General features: G+C 42.6%; 1 protein-coding gene across 2 annotated transcripts in view; it reads right to left on the bottom strand.

The window, feature by feature from the left end:
• Positions 1-1835: 1835 nt before the first annotated feature.
• The window catches only part of NDST1 (N-deacetylase and N-sulfotransferase 1), a 70702-nt gene continuing 55695 nt past the window's right edge, over positions 1836-16842 (bottom strand). For both annotated transcript variants that reach the window (XM_075856168.1, XM_075856169.1), the window contains exons 9-15: positions 13274-13370; positions 10121-10244; positions 9652-9826; positions 8344-8514; positions 6961-7070; positions 5359-5461; positions 1836-3784 (exon numbers count right to left, since the gene is read on the bottom strand). In XM_075856168.1, the coding sequence (XP_075712283.1) occupies positions 3665-3784; positions 5359-5461; positions 6961-7070; positions 8344-8514; positions 9652-9826; positions 10121-10244; positions 13274-13370 (900 nt within the window). In that variant the 3' untranslated portion in view covers positions 1836-3664. The remainder of the gene's footprint in view (positions 3785-5358; positions 5462-6960; positions 7071-8343; positions 8515-9651; positions 9827-10120; positions 10245-13273; positions 13371-16842) is intronic.

Below are 16842 nucleotides of genomic sequence, written 5' to 3'. Positions count from 1 at the left end.
AAATACACAAGACTCCCCTTCTAGGACATTCATATACCCTAATAGGACATCTAGACAGCTGGTTTTAATGGGTGTCACATCTCAAAGTATCAAATATGAACATAAGGTTTTAATGGTACATTTTCATGAAAAGTTAGACCCCCTTTAGAGAGCAATAAACTAGTATATGCCATTTTGGGTGGAGGAGGGGGGAAATAATGAAGACTTTACTTACCGTAGTGAACCTTCTTAGCTAGTAGCAGTATTGAGTTCTCTTACAGGGGTCTAAAGGGGTATTCACATTTTATAAATGTTATTATAGCCTATTTCTAGGATATGCCATAACGTTATGATCAGTGGGAGTCCATTAGTCCCGTCCACCCACAGGTCAGGGAAAACCAGCCCCATCTTAACTATGGCTTCATTCTGAGTAGCGTGGGGGGTCCCAGCAGCTGGACCACCACTGTTCAGGAAGTGACGGTATATCCTAATGCTATGGCATATCTCTAATGGTGGGAAAACCTATAAAAGTGGTTTCACAATGTTTTTTGGAAAAACGCATAGTTTTTCCCTTTTTTTTTTTGCAAGAAACACTGCGGTCAGATTTTAGCTGAAGATCTATAATGCAATATAAAACACTGCAAACAATGCTTTTTTGTTTGTGACATTTTTTGGGTCAGTGGTGTTTTTTTTTTTTATTTAAATGAAGCACGCACTAGGTATGGTGTTCTTTCTTGCGCTTTTTATAGGACTTGAAGAACGTATGTTACAAATGTAAAATCGATAGAAAAATGCTACCCAAAACGGTTGACTTTTCTTTTTTTTTTACAAAAAAAACTGCAGAAAAAAAAAAAGTATGTAAAAGGAAACCTAAAGGTCCTCTTACGCGACCGGATATGGACCGTGAAAACGAGCACCGATCAATAAGGCAGCTCTTTGATCGGTGCTCATCTGCTAATTTCTCAAGGAGCTATGATCAGTAACGTATGGGGATGACCGATCTTTACTCCGGTCGCTCGTCCCCATGCATTTCTATCATGTCGGCAGCACAGAGATTAACTGTAGAAAACGATAATATTTCATTGGCTGATCGTTGCAGTTTACACAGGGCACTGATCGGTAACAAGAGTTCATATGAACGCTCGTTTGCATGATCATTGGTCCGTATAAAAAGGGCCTTTACAGCGGTTCATGGGTTTTTGCCTGGACCCTCGTCAGCGGTCCGCAACCTTTTAATAACTTGGGAGCCACATCTAAGTAAAAAATGCTAACATGAACACCTCTTGCACACAACCGAGTTCGGGCCATTAAAAATGGTACTGTATTATATTGTTCAGTATGGAACAGCAGTTCCGCGGGGCGGCAGGGACTCCTAGCATCATAAGACGTCTATGATGGCATTTAAATTTCAATTTGCAGGTAAATATTTCAGTTTCAAATTTAATACACTTGTATTCCATCACCCAAATTTCCACTTTTCTGGTGATAGGACACGTCTGTAATATTGTAGCAAGAGCATATTTTTATAACTCAGGGTTCCTATGACGAGCCACAAAGCAGGGGGTTGTGAGCCACATGTAGCTCCCGAGCCACTGGTTGGGGACCACTGCTCTAGGTGCTGTATGGTTGGTGCTCCAAATTATTTGTACTAGATCCACCTTCATTTCATTCCATTTAATGACATTATCACACGGTTAATAAGAGAACGGGGAGAGATTTAAAACAACGCTATATGTTAAAAGAAAAAGTTCATTGTTATATCATTGACACCATAAGAGCTTTGATCCGCCGCATTCTGTGACATCCATAATTCAATCATCGCAGTCTTACAGGACAAATTGTGAAAAGAGAAGATAAATGGTTATTAAGACAGGATATTTTACTGAGCATCTCAGTTATAACCGCAGCACATACAGGAAAGTGGGACTTCACCTATGAAACATTAGTAATCCTCAGTGTTTGAGTGGTTAATGGACCAGCAAATGTAAAAATAAAACCCAATAACAGGGTACACAAGGAATAAAGAGAAGGAATTGGCAAATATGTGGACTGTAAGCTATACTACAGCAGCATTGCATGCTGGGACACTTCCCATCTAGAGTCACCAGTTGCTCCTCTGCGTTGAAAGCTTGAAAACCTAAGTGACTTTACATCACAGAATCCCTGATTATTATTGCTACAGTGTATTCTAGTCAGATTTCCAGGATGGTAAAGTCAGAAGATTCTTTCTTTTCGGTTACCCCAAAATAGGGCAAATGTTTTTGAATGTGGTCAACCTTGAGAGGCCCTAGCCTTTTTTGCACTTTAAGGGGTTGTGAACAGCTAAAAATGTAGGATTGTAGTATTAGGATATAGTAGACTGTGTAGTTCCTGCCAGTATTGCCAATGTTTGTTATAGTGTGAGAGGGGAAAGCTACTTCTGAGGGAGTTTCCGCAGCTTTAAAAACAGATAAAACAAGTACCGGCAGCTCATTAGCTGGATGTAATTTAGTCACGGATTAGTGCTTAAAGGGGTTCTCCACCTTGGACGCTCTCGACTTGTTAGAAGGTGCCTTGAAAATACGCTGATCACAAAGTGTCCCCGTCCTGGGACCTCCAGCAATCAGTCAAGGAACGTGGCAGTAAGTGTTCAATTTCCCTGCAGCACCACCACAGGAGAAATCAAGCATTACTCAGTGCTCATTCATATCAATGGGTTGTCTATGTAATAAAGGACAGGACAGGTCCCCCAGAGCAAGAGTCGGTCTTTGTAGTCACTTTCCACTCTGGCCAAGAGATGAGGGTCCTGAAGAAAGGACTCCCCTCTTAACTGAGAATTCCCCCAAAGCGTTTAATGGGTTTTCTAAACTGGACAACCCCTTTAAGATCATGCTGGAACTTCTTGCTATGGGCAGGAAAGAGGGTGCCGTTTCATTCACAGTGTGGACACAGAGCCGTTCACATGGCAATGCATGGAAATATTGTAAAATAAAGACCATTTTTATTTTTCGGTGTTTTTTTGAGGGGGTGGGACTGTTTTAGTGTTTACAACCCCTAGCTCTCGTACCTGCTTTGTTAGTGCTGCCATAGGAGGCATGATAATCTGTAAATAACTCAATACACGGCTTGCACCAAACTGTACACTAATTACATGGATATTAAGGATTTCACTCAACCAAATATCACATTCAGTTATTTATATGACCTCGGAATTCCAAGAAGCAGCTTGGAAACTGTTGCAGTCTCTTTGTGGGAAGACCAGGAAATATTCTTGAAATACATGGTATTTCATAGCTTTGTGGCACTTCCATCAATTGTACAACAGGGTGATTTTTGACACTAGTCCACGTCGGACAGTTCGATTTCAGACCTATCCAAGATTCACCAGTTGCCCACGTCACTCCAAATCATTGGGGCTCCATTATTAATACTTTTATAAGTGGTTGAGTCCAAGTACAACAGTCAGACAAACTTGTAAGACCCTATAAAGTAGAGGATCCTACACAATATAAACCAGGCCTCTAAAACAGGCCTTTCAGGATGCATATCAGTTGCTGTGTGATGCCTTCAGGAGTAAGGGACGTCTATCTTGATGTCTTTACATTGAAGTCACTTGCCAAGCGGGTAGGCCATAGTTCCTCGATGCCGAATCTACTTGGTCAAATTCTTAAGACCTTATCCTCTTCCCAAAAGCAGCAGCCAACAGCTACCTCGTGTTCTGCAGTTCCTCTCTCAGCCAGGTCGGTAGTGTCTGACCCATCTTGTACAGCAGCTTGGAGAGCTCGATGTTATGGTCCCTATAATAATCTGTCAAGAAGGATTGTGACTGCAAAAATGAAAAGAAATCGAGATTAACATTGACTGCTCTGCACAAAGACTCTATGAAGAAGTTTTGGCCGTAACAATCACAGTGGCAGGGAGTGCAACCGTGGCCCGGTCCCTCGACCTCCCGATCGGACATAAAAATAAAATATTTATGCTCACCGCTCCGCTTCTCCCCCCTGATTCCCATCAGGCTCTCACTGCAGGCCGCGACTCATACAATGTACTGACCTGAGCAGCGTCACGGCCTTATTTGCAAGGCAGCACTCAACTTCTTGAGTGCTGCGTCACATACAACATCCTGCTCGGCATCAGTATCATGTATGAGCCGCAACCTGCAGTGAGAGGCTGATGGGATTCAGGGGGAGAAGCGGAGTGGTGAGGTAGGTAGATATTTTTTTTTTTTTTTTTTCATCTTATTTTATTGTCCGATGGAGAAGGGGGTATTCCGATCAGGGGATGGTAAGGGGGCAAAGTATGGGCCCGGCCCGGACCTCCAACCTACTAAGGGAAATCTATGGCATTTTCCACCATAATGTAGGACATTTTTCAATCGTAAATTATAGTAAATCTGTCGGGCCAAGGTGGGCACTTTTTGTTATGCCACACCCCCTTTTTAAAAGTGGCTAGTGTCTACATTTTCACCACAAATTGCAATTTTTGGGCCTCTTACAACATTTTAATGCTTAGAAAGGTTAATAAATTCCTTTTGGTCTGAAAAGGCCTTTAGCAGTGGAAACTCCACACAAAAGCATACTTAGGCTGGGTTCACACAGAGTATTTTGCAGGCAGAAAATCTGCCTCAAAATCCCGTTTGGAATTTTGAGGCAGATTTTGCTCTGCCTGCACGCCGATTTTCCACCCGCGGAAAAATGCTGCGAAGTACGCTTCTTCTGCCTCCCATTGAAGTCAATGGGATGTCAGAAGCGTAAATGCCCGAAGATAGGGCACGTCCCTTCTTTTTCCCACGAGCCGGTTTTTCCGCTCGCGGGAAAAAACCGCCTTTGCCTCCCATTGAAATCAATGAAAGGAGTTTTCGGCCGTTTTTTGGCGCATTTTCCGCGTAAAAAAAAACAACTCAGTGTGAACTGACTCTTAGAATTTGGATGAAGGTTTCTTAGACTGTTCTCCGTACAGGGCCGAAAAATCGGAAGCAGAACGCCTCCAAACATCTGCCCATTGAAACCAATGGGAAAAACTGCATTCTATGCCGATGTGCCGGTTTTTTACGCGGCCATTTTTCAAAACGGGCGTGAAAAAAAAGTGCAGGACACGTCTTGGGAGTTTTTGGAGCTGTTTTTTCATAGACTATTGAAAAAAGCTCCAAAAACGGCCACGTAAAAAACGCAGAAAAAAATAGCGAGAGGCTTCAAAAAAGTCTAAAAATCAGGAGCTAATTTTCCCTTGAAAACAGCTCCGTATTTTCAGACGTTTTTAGTCTAGTGTGTGAACATACCCTTACTATAAAACCTCAATTGTACGACCCACTGTGTGACAGAGCCTTATATCTCGTGTTCATTCAGTAAACTGGGCCTAAAACTATAAATCTGTAACGCTGAACTTTTGTTTCAAACTTACATCGGAGTCCATTTCTGGGTATTTCCTCCCCTTGCTTTTTCCCAAACATTTGGTTTTCCCACCATCCAGAAGTTGGCACCAAAATCCCTTCTTGGCATCAAACCTGGAAAAAAATAGTAGTAAGGAATGAAGGACCTGATCCCGGTGCTACGGATTTGAGATAATTGCACTAATTAAATGTCTGCGCTGCCAACTAAAAAAAAATAAAAATAGCGTTGAAATGAGCGGAAAACTGATTTAAGTTAATTAATGGTTATAAATAAAAAATGGAAAATGCCTATGCCAACATAGTGTGCCATTTAGACATGTCAAGAGCGTCAGCTATTCAAGTGCAAAATTTCACTTTTTAAGTTACTTATAGATGGCAGGTATGCTTTAATGAGGCAGCGTGCAAAAAAGTAATTTTTTTAATTTTATAGTTAACCCTTAGTGACGGAGTATTGTTCTTTAGGGTTTTTGATCAGATTTTGTAATATATATATATATATATACATACACATATATATATATATATATATATATATATATAATTATAGGGTTAAATATTGCATTTCTCTGATAAATCTCACAAAACAGAACAATTTTTCAATTGTATCAAAAACAAATAAATGCGCCTTTGTATAGCTATTGCTGTTACATACTTGTAATGGCGCCCCCTGGTGTTCTTTTGATTCCCTATCTGAATGTCCACCTAATGTGTCCAGCACTGGTGGTCACATGTTCGGTAGCTCGAAGGAGTGATTTCTGCTGTTGTACAGGACAGCCAACAGGAATAGTTGCACTAGAAGTGGCTTTTGCTCAGCCCCACTGGACACATTAGGTGGATGTTCTGAGAGGGAATCAAAAGAACACCAGGGGGCGCCATAATAAGTCTGACAGCAATATCAAGAGACAGAAGTTTAAAAAAAAAAAAAAATGATTTCGATTGAAATTTTTTTATGTTCTGCACCTAAAAGAAATGTAATATTTATTTGTGGGCATGGATAGGTATAGCAGATACTCATGCGCCAAGATTGGGCACTGCTGCCATTTGTCTCAAGTTACATTAAAATGGATAAATAACTTTTAAAATTCATTCTAACAAGTTCAATCCCGATCAAAGATCATCATGAGGCATCCCGGATCGGAATTGCAACGCAAAGCTCTTATAAGTTACAAATATGTCATTTATTTGTTTATTTAGTTTCAACGTAACCTATTTGAGATAAACATTCGGAGCGCCCACACTTGGAGCACTAGCATCTGCTATACTTATCCATATACAGTTGTATCCCCCACTCTGCGGAAAGAACGGTAGACGCTTAAGACAACAATAGTGGCGAAATTTCAGTTTTTTTCCTATTACCCCACCAAAATTTTTTAATAAATGTTAAAATCGATAAATTATGAATACGCCAAAATGAAATATTAAAAAATACAAATTGTCCCGCAAAAAACCGTCCTTATACAGCGGTGTAGACTGAAAAATAAAAAAGTTAAAGCTCTTTGAATGCGACTATGGAAAAACTTAAAAAATTACTTGGTCATCAAGGTTTAAAATACCTTCGGTATTAAGGGGTTAAAATAAGCTTGAAAAAAATAATTAAAAGTATGTGTACTCACGCCAGCGCTTTGTGGTAGTCTATGGCATTCGCCACTCCAAGGAATTTTTGAACAGATTCCATGACATTGGCAGGCTCAGTGCGCAGCAGCTTCCCATCTAAAACCAATATCTAGGAGGAAAAAAAAAAAGAAAGATTTACCGGTAGTAGCTCTTTCCTATGTGATCAATATTTCCTGTCAAGCGTTAACAGTACAGGATCCACAATGTATAATGGTGACCCTCATCTGCTAGATTTACCTAAAATGACCATTTAGTTGACGTTTTCTATTCCCTATGGATGCAGTGTGTTGCTGCTACTGAAAAGAGCCCAGGTACTGGCAGACGCGAGGAGATTTCCCATTTATCACACTCATAGGTTATATTTAATAAATACACGAAAAGATCAGATATCCTCCATTTGGGACATTTTATCCTAAAGCTGAAAGAGGCACAGATAGTACTGCCTCCTGTTTCTTTCTGTAAATGACAGACAGCAGGGGCAAATGCTAGGGGGAGGTTTCACCGTTAAAACAGTTCCCTTTCAACTGTTTCTGCGTCTTAAGAATACAATTGCGGAGCAGGGAGACATCCATTCCCTGTCCCGTCATACACTCACAGGCCTGAGGCCTAAGAGGCGTTAGGAGCTTGACACCGGCTAGTGCAATTCAGTGACGTCATTGCACCCACTACAGCCGAGCCGCCGACAGCACAGACCGGAAAAGTGGCAGGTGGGCTTATACAATTTGATCAAAATGTTAACTAAGAACCTCCTGTTCATTAATGAATGTGCGGTCCTTGTTTGTGCTCTTCAAATAAATGTAGATAAATGTAAAGTTATGAATCCGGGTACCAACAACCTGCAGGCATCATATGTTCTAGGGGGAGCTACACTGGATGTGTAAAGCAAAGAATGTGGCTGCCAGTGTTTGGGGAGAAAGGACCACTTAAGGAGAGGAGACTAGGAGCAGACAGCCTGCTATAGTAGGAGCTATGAGAATTAGGGGTGGGGGGGGGGGTAGTGCAGTATGCACAACAATCCGGAACCTGCAAGATCTTCCTATGATTTTTTATATTAAGCCCCGCTACTAGAGATGCTACTGCCTTGCTGTAAATGAAGTGGGCACAGATAGTACTGCCTCCCTCTTTTTCCCACTGAGAAGGATCATGCTGTAGTATCTCATTCATTCACACGGCACTAAACTATGAAAACAGGAACATCCTGATACATCAACTAATGAGAAAAAAGTAGCTAGTAAAAGATATTCTAGGACGTGGACTTTACACTAACTGAGAACCGTGGATTGCATATTAACATTTCTCTGTAAACTAGTAAAATTTTAAGGGAAGGGGGAAGGGGGTTTCTTTAAATAGTGAGGAAAGAAGCGCACTCTGTGGTCTCTCACCTGGTTAGCATGAAAGTGGTTTAACCATCGTTCTATATGAGTGGCATGCCATCCCGGGACAAGGCACCTGTTCTGTAGCGCTCTTAACTTCGGTGACGAATCTGGTCCAGCAGTTATGACTTCTTGGAAAGTGTACTTCAGGGCCACAGGGTCATCATGGGCCCTCTGATGCTGAGGACAAAAAAAAAGGAAAAATATTTAGAAAACAAAAAATAAAAAAAATATTGGGAAATTTGAGAAAGAATTCTCAACTTCTGTGTATTAGCCGAATACTTTGAGCAGTTAATACATAAATCAGGCCATTTCATGTAGGTTTCAATGTTGATTCATATTTAAAGTGCGTCCCAATTTGTAAATTAAAGGGTGACCACAAAAAGTCTGAATAGTTAAATTCACCCGTTTTTTCTTTTTTCAGCAATCATGATTAATAGTTGCGAGCACAATATCCTTGTGTATTACAGGAAGTCATGGAGACAGATGTCATTATGACTTTAGTCAAATATTTACCCCCTGTGGCCAAAGGCAGAAGCAGTAGCCAAAGACACTACCAATAGACTGCTGATGCCCATTACTAGATGTCAGAAGAGTCTGGTGACTGGAGTGGGCAGGTCCATGCAGTAAGTGATTCACGCCACCTATTAGTAGACGCAGGACGTTTCATAATTGTTACATCCTTGTGGCTCTTTAAAGGGAACGTATCACCTATATATTTTTTTCCTAATTAAGACCACATAGTGAAATATAATCTTTTATGCTAATTTGTTTTTCTTTTTTGTTTGTAGATTTTTTTTTAATTCTATTTTTTAAACATGATTTTGAGGGCCTGACCTGCAGTTAACAGCATTTAGACAGGTGATTTACAGCAACTACAAGGTCTATAGGGAATTTTGAAAAGGAGAGGACCCATTGACTTCTATGGGAGAGTTTTCTAGGCATGCTCTGTGACCTGTGCAGAGGTCATTGTGCAGGGAGGGGGACGAGGGGAGCGGTGTCCATCACCTCTTATCAATGGTGGTTCCTGTGTTATCTATATAAACGGTGAAGATAATGAGATGACTGCTAAGAAGTGATCTCTACAGAACAGGAAGGGTCAGTCTATATTGTGGCTCAGTGGCCAGAGGGAAAACTGCAGGATTTCTGAATTATTTTTTAATTTAATGATATAGAAAATTAAACAAAAATAAAACTTCTTAAAAAAGATGTTAAACATAAAAAACTATTTAAACAATAGGTTGTTTTCTGATGACACATTCTCATTACGCGACGAACCATCGACCTAGAACATGGGTATGTAAATGAGTCAATTACCTGATACCAGGAGTAAGCACGGTCTGCAGGATTAATGAGGATTGTAAGTAATTTAGCCTTGGGCAGAAGTGCTGCCACCCGACGGGGAACAACTTCTGAGTCAAAATAGTTGGCACTCTTCTCAAAGTAAAAGTCTGAAGTGGTGTTCGATGGAATAGGGAAATACTCCATGTACCTAGAAAATGGGTGAGAAGAATCCATTTACATCCAAGCCATGTCGGTGTAGGGTGGAGCCCCATGTTCTAGTATCTGTATTTAAGGGGATCTTTAAGATAGTACACGGAGGAGCGGGGTTTAGACTGTCCCACAATTTGGGATACAAACGTTGGGAGTTATTCCCATAATCACAACTCTTATCTCCATAAAGCATTAATCTCATATTAATCCTACTTTCAAAAGAAACAAACATTATTTATAATATTGCTGTGGAAATATAGTCTCTACATACAACCGATGAGATACAACGTACCAGTCAATCCCTTTGTGGTAATTCTGGCCATTGAAGAACTGGATTTCCTCAAAGGTCTCAGAGCTGGGGTAATTACTGCTCAGGTCGGGGTGCATTCCCAGGAAGAGGTACAATGCGGTGGTTCCTGAAGAACATGAAGGAAACAAAGTTAATATTTGGATTATTCTCAGAACATTGCGTTATAACAATCCAGAGAGGTCATCTGCTCTATTCACATCCAAAGCTGTAAATCATATATTTCTGCTACTGGAGTGTTACCATTTCTCTTTCAGAATTTACAGTGCTCATATAAAAAGATAAACCTCCCTGAATTCAAGGATAAAGAGGATAAATTGTATACACACTGAACCAGCAGGGGGGGTCGTGGAGGCCTGAGCTCAGAAGCCAGACAAACCGAGGAAGAGGAGTACATTACTCAGACACAAAAACTATTTCTACGTATTAACCCCTTAAAGTTCAAGCAATTTGTTGTTTTTGTCGCCCCTCACTCTGACAGACATAACATTTTTATGTTTTTGTTGACGTAGATTTAGAAGATCTTGTTTTTTGCAGGTCAAGTTATAGATATTTTAGGAATAATTTTGGGGTACATTTAAGTTAACGTTTTTAGATTTGATTTTTTTTTTATAAAAGCATAAAAAATGCAATTCGCCATAGTTTTTTTTGTTACGCCATTCATCTTACATCTATAATAACACAATAGTTTTATAGTACAGGATACCAAATATGTATAGGCTTTATTATGTCTTTCTGATTATTAAAGGGAAGGTGTCAATTTTTTTTTTTTTTTTATCATATTGCTTTTAATATGATATTAACATAAATTTTATTTATTTGTGGTCCCATGTTCTACTTTTTAAAGTGCTCTTACTTTTACTTCTCTATGGGGGCTGCCATTTTTTTTCATCTCTGTATGTGTCGATTAACGACACATACAGAGATGGAATACGGCACATACATGCCCATAGAGAATGCGAATGGGAGCCGTTCCATTCTCTGCAGCGTACGACATGTGTGTGTGTGTGGGAACGGCACATGTGCTGCTCCCACAGACCAAAACTAAGCTCGTTCGCAGAGCGAAATCCGGCGCCATTTTCATTTTCCAGCCATATGTTCAAGGAAGCGAAGGCGCAAGGAATAGGAGCGGAGGCGGCGGCAGGAGCAGGTAATTTATGTTCGTGTATGTGATGTGTGTATTATGTTCGTGTATGTGATGTGTGTATTATGTCCGTGTTATACTGTCTGCTGAGCCCTGTATATAATCCTCCTACACTGTGCAGTCGCTCAGAAAATGGCGGCACACAGTGTAGGAGGTTTGAAGACCTTCAAACCCCCTCCTTCTCCTGGCACTAGCTAGAAGAAGGGAGGGGGGGGGGGTGTTGTGTGAAGACACTAGAGTGAGTGTGTTTACCCCAAATTTGCAGCATAAAGCAATGAGGTTGCTTTACCACATTGACCATGCTACAATTTTGGGAACTGCTCCCTCTAGTGGCCAGCACATGGAAATGTTATAAATTAGAATCTAATTTATGATATTTCCTGACTTGTGAAAAAATTAAAACAATGTGTAATCACTTAAATAATAATTGTTTAACTAAAAAAACAAAAAACCTTTAAGTGTATGTTCACACGTAGCTTAAACACTGCAGATTTTTCACAACAGATTTCTTTATGGAAATCCGTAGCATATTCCAGTATCATCAGAATGGATGAGATTTGAACAAATCTCATCAACACGCTGCCGATGCGTTTCTTAAATCTTTAGCATGTCATTTGAAATTAATGAAAAAAATGAATATTTACGCCACGGGAGTCGTCAGAGACTCTTTCTTGTCCTCCGTCCAGGCCGGCTTCTTGGGATGATGTTTCATCCCATAAGATTGCTGTAGCCAATCACAGGTTGCATTGGATTATCTGTATATTCCAATACATAATGGACTATAAAATGCACAGGCATCTGGCAGGGGGAATACCTTAGGCCATAACAGATATAATTGCTGTTCGGCCCTGACGATTGCAATGATCATCTGCGGCCAGATGTTACTTTAAAGTCTGTAGTAAAATAAGATAAAGCCTATATAGAGCGTATAGGTCTTTGGCATTATTGTCGCATTTTGGGGTCTGTCTTTTTTTTTTTTTCAAAATGCAGCATGCTCATGATAGGGCGTTTTTTCTGGTGTTTTATTTTTCCCATTGGATTCTCTATGGACTGCAAGGAATAATGCCTGTACAAAATTACATGGAGGAGGCCTTAGACTTTTCCTTCTTTTTGGATCGACTTTGGTCTTTGGCTCAAAAAACAGCATCAAAAACTTTGCGTGATTCCAGGATAAGACTAAGGCCGTACGTAGCAGCTACAAACAGCGTTGGCATGCGAATAAACCATAATAAAACGCGGGTTTGGAATGAAGGTTTATGTCCTTGCAGTTACAACAGCGTGCTGCCACAGTTTTTGGCTGAACCGTGCCCTCTATACATGTGGCTTTTTGCAGTGTTCACACATTGCAGTCATATTGTGGGTTTTGCCCTAGTACCATAGCAAAACCGCCGCCGTTTTGCAAAAAATTGTTAACGACTGCATCATCCGAGCACAGCCTTATCCTTACAGCACTGGCAACTCCAAAGCCTAGTAAATGTATAACTTCACCATACGTGTAGAAGCATAAATAACCATATTCTCCAGACATTAAGTCCTATTTAGTCCTCTTCAGCACCCTCGCACGGTGTCCACCCTTCAGTCTCACCCGTTGCAGCTGTCACTATGTACACACACTACCCAGCAGCTGTGCCAGCTTAAAAGAAAGAAACACAGAACCGGGGGGTACCAGCTTCATATTCTGTATACTGCCGTCCCTTGCTCTGACAACTTTTTTTCCCACACTAATTCCGCCCACCTCCTGACATCCTGCACTAATCCAGACTCCCCCTGTGAACGCACCACATCCTGTATTAATCTCACTTTCCCCTCTTTTCATACTCTTCATCATGTAGTAATCCTTCCTGCCCCTCCGCACTTGCTAATAATCCCACCTCCCATGGGACAAATATAACATCCCATGCTCAGAGGTGTTACATGCTCACAGATCACCCCTGTGCACACATATGCAGGTCATTATTCCAGGCAGGCGTCCGGCGGCTCTTAAAGAGACATACCTGTTTTCTGAGGTCCAATTATGAGTAGCTTGGGAAACCGGTCACAGGTTTTCTCCTTAGACCAAATGTCTTTATGTCTCTTATCCTCACAAGGATCCTGCAAATAGAAAAAAAATATTGCAATAGGAAGAAAAGACCATGTTTTTTGAGGATTTCCTCCTAAAATAAAAGCTAGTGGTAAATAGCTGATCATGTTGCCCTCAACTGTGAAGTCGTTAAAGGGGTTATCCGGAACTATAACATTGATGGCCTATCCTTATGGTTAGTGGGGGTCCGGCCTACTGGACCCCTGCCGATCAGCACAATGAAGGAATGCTATGGTAATATCTGAATTTAGAAAAGCTGGGTGACCAAGAATAGGGCTTGTATTGCCATTCTGAAAGGTAGAGTCCCCAGCTTTCCTAGACTGCTGAATGGCAAATATGCCTAGTTATTTATGGATACTCACCTTGTTTCGGTGCATAACTAGAAAGATAAACCTTTCAGTATTCTAGGAAAGCCGCATGACAAACCCTGTGTGTCCCTGAGAAACAACTGATCAGAATTGTATATTTATTGTCACGGTCTCCATATTCTTCGGTCCTCTCTCCCAGTTGTCAATCTATCCCTAACAGCCAGGCACTTGACCAAGTCGATTGCTAGAGCACAGGCGTCATACTTACATATACAATGGCGCAGGTTAAAAGCAGAGAACCACACGACGCACGTTTACTGCATGTGGTCATTAACGAGTTTTCCAGAATTAGAAAAAACTTTGTGCTTTCTTTCATGAACAGAGCCACACCTGTCCGCAGCTCAGACTCATTCACTTCAATAGAGCTCAGCTGCAATACCAGACCCAAACTATAGAAAAGTGTGGCGCTGTTTATAGAAGAAAGCAATTTTTTTCTAATCCTGTAAAATCCTTTTACTATAGTGTTTTTATTTGAATTGCTCCCTTTAACAGAAGGATGGACCCTATTACTTATAATGGAGTGTGTCGCTGGAGGAGGTATTGGGATGGACCAGTCCGCAGGAGCTGGCTGAGGGAGCTCCCGGGCCTGGCGAGTCGCCGGTGCCTTCCGTTCCTCCGGGGACAGGCAGTGACGTCTCCTCAGCAGCGGCCTACACCCGGAGGTCCTCCTGAGAGTCAGGCGACGGATACGGAGCCTTTCTAGGGAGCCTCCAGGCCGGGTCCCCGGCTCCACCGCCCAGTCTGAGAGGAATCCACGCAACCGGCCTAACTCTGCAGGGGTGGGGGCAGGCTCCCTTGCACCTGGGACAGCTCCAGCTCCCATTCTGTGGTACGCGAATTTGCGGCGGGCAGCCCTGGCGAGGCACCAGTCGGACGCCCTGCCAGTCATCTGGAACCTTGGCGTTGGTACGGCGAAATGGCGGTGGGCAGCGTTCCACTGGCCACACTGATTTGTCTATTCCTGGTGGATGGGTTGAGACGCCCTAGTAATCTGAGATGGTCCCTGCTGTTACTGTGGAGGGCCGCAGCTGTCCATGTGTGGGTTCAGCCACCAGTTGGGCCTGTTGTGGGTGTTCAGTCATCGGGGGAGGTCTCGGGGATTAAGGAGGCAGGGGTAACCATGTCGGTCCAAACAGAGGAGGACAAGGAAGTGGATAGGGTGCAGTTGGACAATAAGGTGAAAGGGGAGGTGTTTGTTTGCTATGAGGGCCCCCTGGGCGCTCATTTAAAACAGGAGGTCAGGGAGGTAAGGGAAAACAGAGAGAGAGCAAAAAAAAGAGGAGGAGAAGCGCAGGTATCGGTTGATCCCTCAAATTTTTGCAAGTTGGCAACAGGCATTTGGTGAGAGTCATATGTGAGAAGGAGCTGGAACAGTGTTCCGCCCCCTTCTGTTATATGGTGATACGCACCGGGTTTATGGGGGGGGGGGGGAACGTGGCTAAGGGGGATAATAAGGACATAGGGCTGTGATTGCGTGTGATGGCCCCCATTCATTTCGGTCAGTCTTTTCAGGGAGGGGCTGGTGCTGCCGGCCAGTCCGCACAATCCTGTTAAAGTACTGCTGCATCTGGGGGGGTTCGGGCTGTGCTGGCAACTTAAGTGCAAGTTTGGAATGGGGTGCAATTTTAAACATAGCTGCTCCTCCTTTAGCAGTCTTTGCACGGGTCAGCTAAATGCTTCAAAAGAGGTAAAGAAAAGGGAGCGGGTGGTGCTAGCTAAGGGTCTGACACGAGTGAGGTGGTTAGAGACGGAACCCTACCTGACAGAGCGAGGGCAGAGCTGTTGTTGGATGGTTTTTGGTTCGGTTTTAAGATCCCCCATTTGGTCCCCTATTCGTGGCAGAATTTATGTTCAGCGTTGCAATATCCCAGGGTGGTGACGAACAAGTTGAACAAGGAGGTCGCGTTGGGGAGTATGGCAGGCCCCTTTTTCTATATCCATTTCCCTTATCTGGTGGTGTCCCCTCTCAGGATGGTGCTCAAGATAGCGCAAACATTTTTTTCTCATTCACAGAGGGCTGTCGGTCAATGACGGGATTGCTCCAGAACTTTGCTCGGTGGTTTACATTTCCTTTGATGCGGAAGTTAAGTGGGTGCAGCGTTACTGCAGGGGCGTGTTAATAGCCAAAACAGTTATGGAGTCTGCTATCCGCCTCCTCCTGGTACATCCTGACAGACTGCGGCTGTTGGGGCGTTATTGGAACGGGGCTTATTTTGTGGATCGGTGCCTCCCAATGCGCTACTCTATTTCCTGCACCTATTTTGAGGCTTTCAGCTCTTTCCTGGAGTGGAGTGGGAGATTTGTCACGCCGGTCATTCATTACCTGGACGACTTCCTTTGCGTCAGTCTCCCTCGGGTTCCCCTGTGTGTTCTAATTTGCTGTGCACAGTTCAGTGGGTGGCGGAACATTTTGGAGTTCCATTGGCCACCAAGAAGACGGAGGGTCTTGCATTGATTGATTCGGTCAAGATGAAGTGTCGTCTTCCCGTGGATGAATTTGAAGCCCTGCAGGTCAAAGTGGGTAGTGCCCAGCATTTACGTAAAATAGCTCTTAGAGATTTGCAATCTTTTAGGCAAATGTAATTTTGCATGTCAGATTATGCCTTTGGGCAGGGTGTTTTGTAGGCGATTGTCGGAAGCAGCTGGAGGTGTGAGGGTCCCGCATCATTTTGTTCATCTGAACAGGGAACATAGGGACAATTTGGCCGTCTGGTCAGAATTTGTACAATTGTACAATGGTAAATCGCTTGTAATGTCCCCTGGTAGTCGATAGCTTTAATTAGGAGCGATTTACCGACGCTGCGGGGAGCGTAGGGTTTGGAGCATATTGTAAGGGTCAATGGTGCGTGTCGCGCTGACTGGCGGAATAGGTCAAACTTGGATTGATGCGGAACCTTGCTCTTTTGGAACTTTTTTCTGGATTGGTGGTGGTGGAGATTTGGAGTGAGAGATTTCGGAATTGTGCATTTTCATTGTGACAATATGGGGGTAGTGGTGGCGATTAATAATGTGTCAGCATCTTCCCCTCCTGTTGGTTTGGCTTTTGCGACAATTAGTTTTGCGCTGTCTGTCTCTTAACACGTGGATAATTGCGGTGCATGTGCCCGGGATGAAA

The sequence above is a fragment of the Rhinoderma darwinii genome, chromosome 3 (genome assembly GCF_050947455.1).
Source record: "Rhinoderma darwinii isolate aRhiDar2 chromosome 3, aRhiDar2.hap1, whole genome shotgun sequence".
Taxonomy (NCBI): Eukaryota; Metazoa; Chordata; class Amphibia; order Anura; family Rhinodermatidae; genus Rhinoderma; species Rhinoderma darwinii.
The sequence above is the reverse complement of the archived record's forward strand: the minus strand, read 5'-3'. Positions and strand labels throughout refer to the sequence as shown.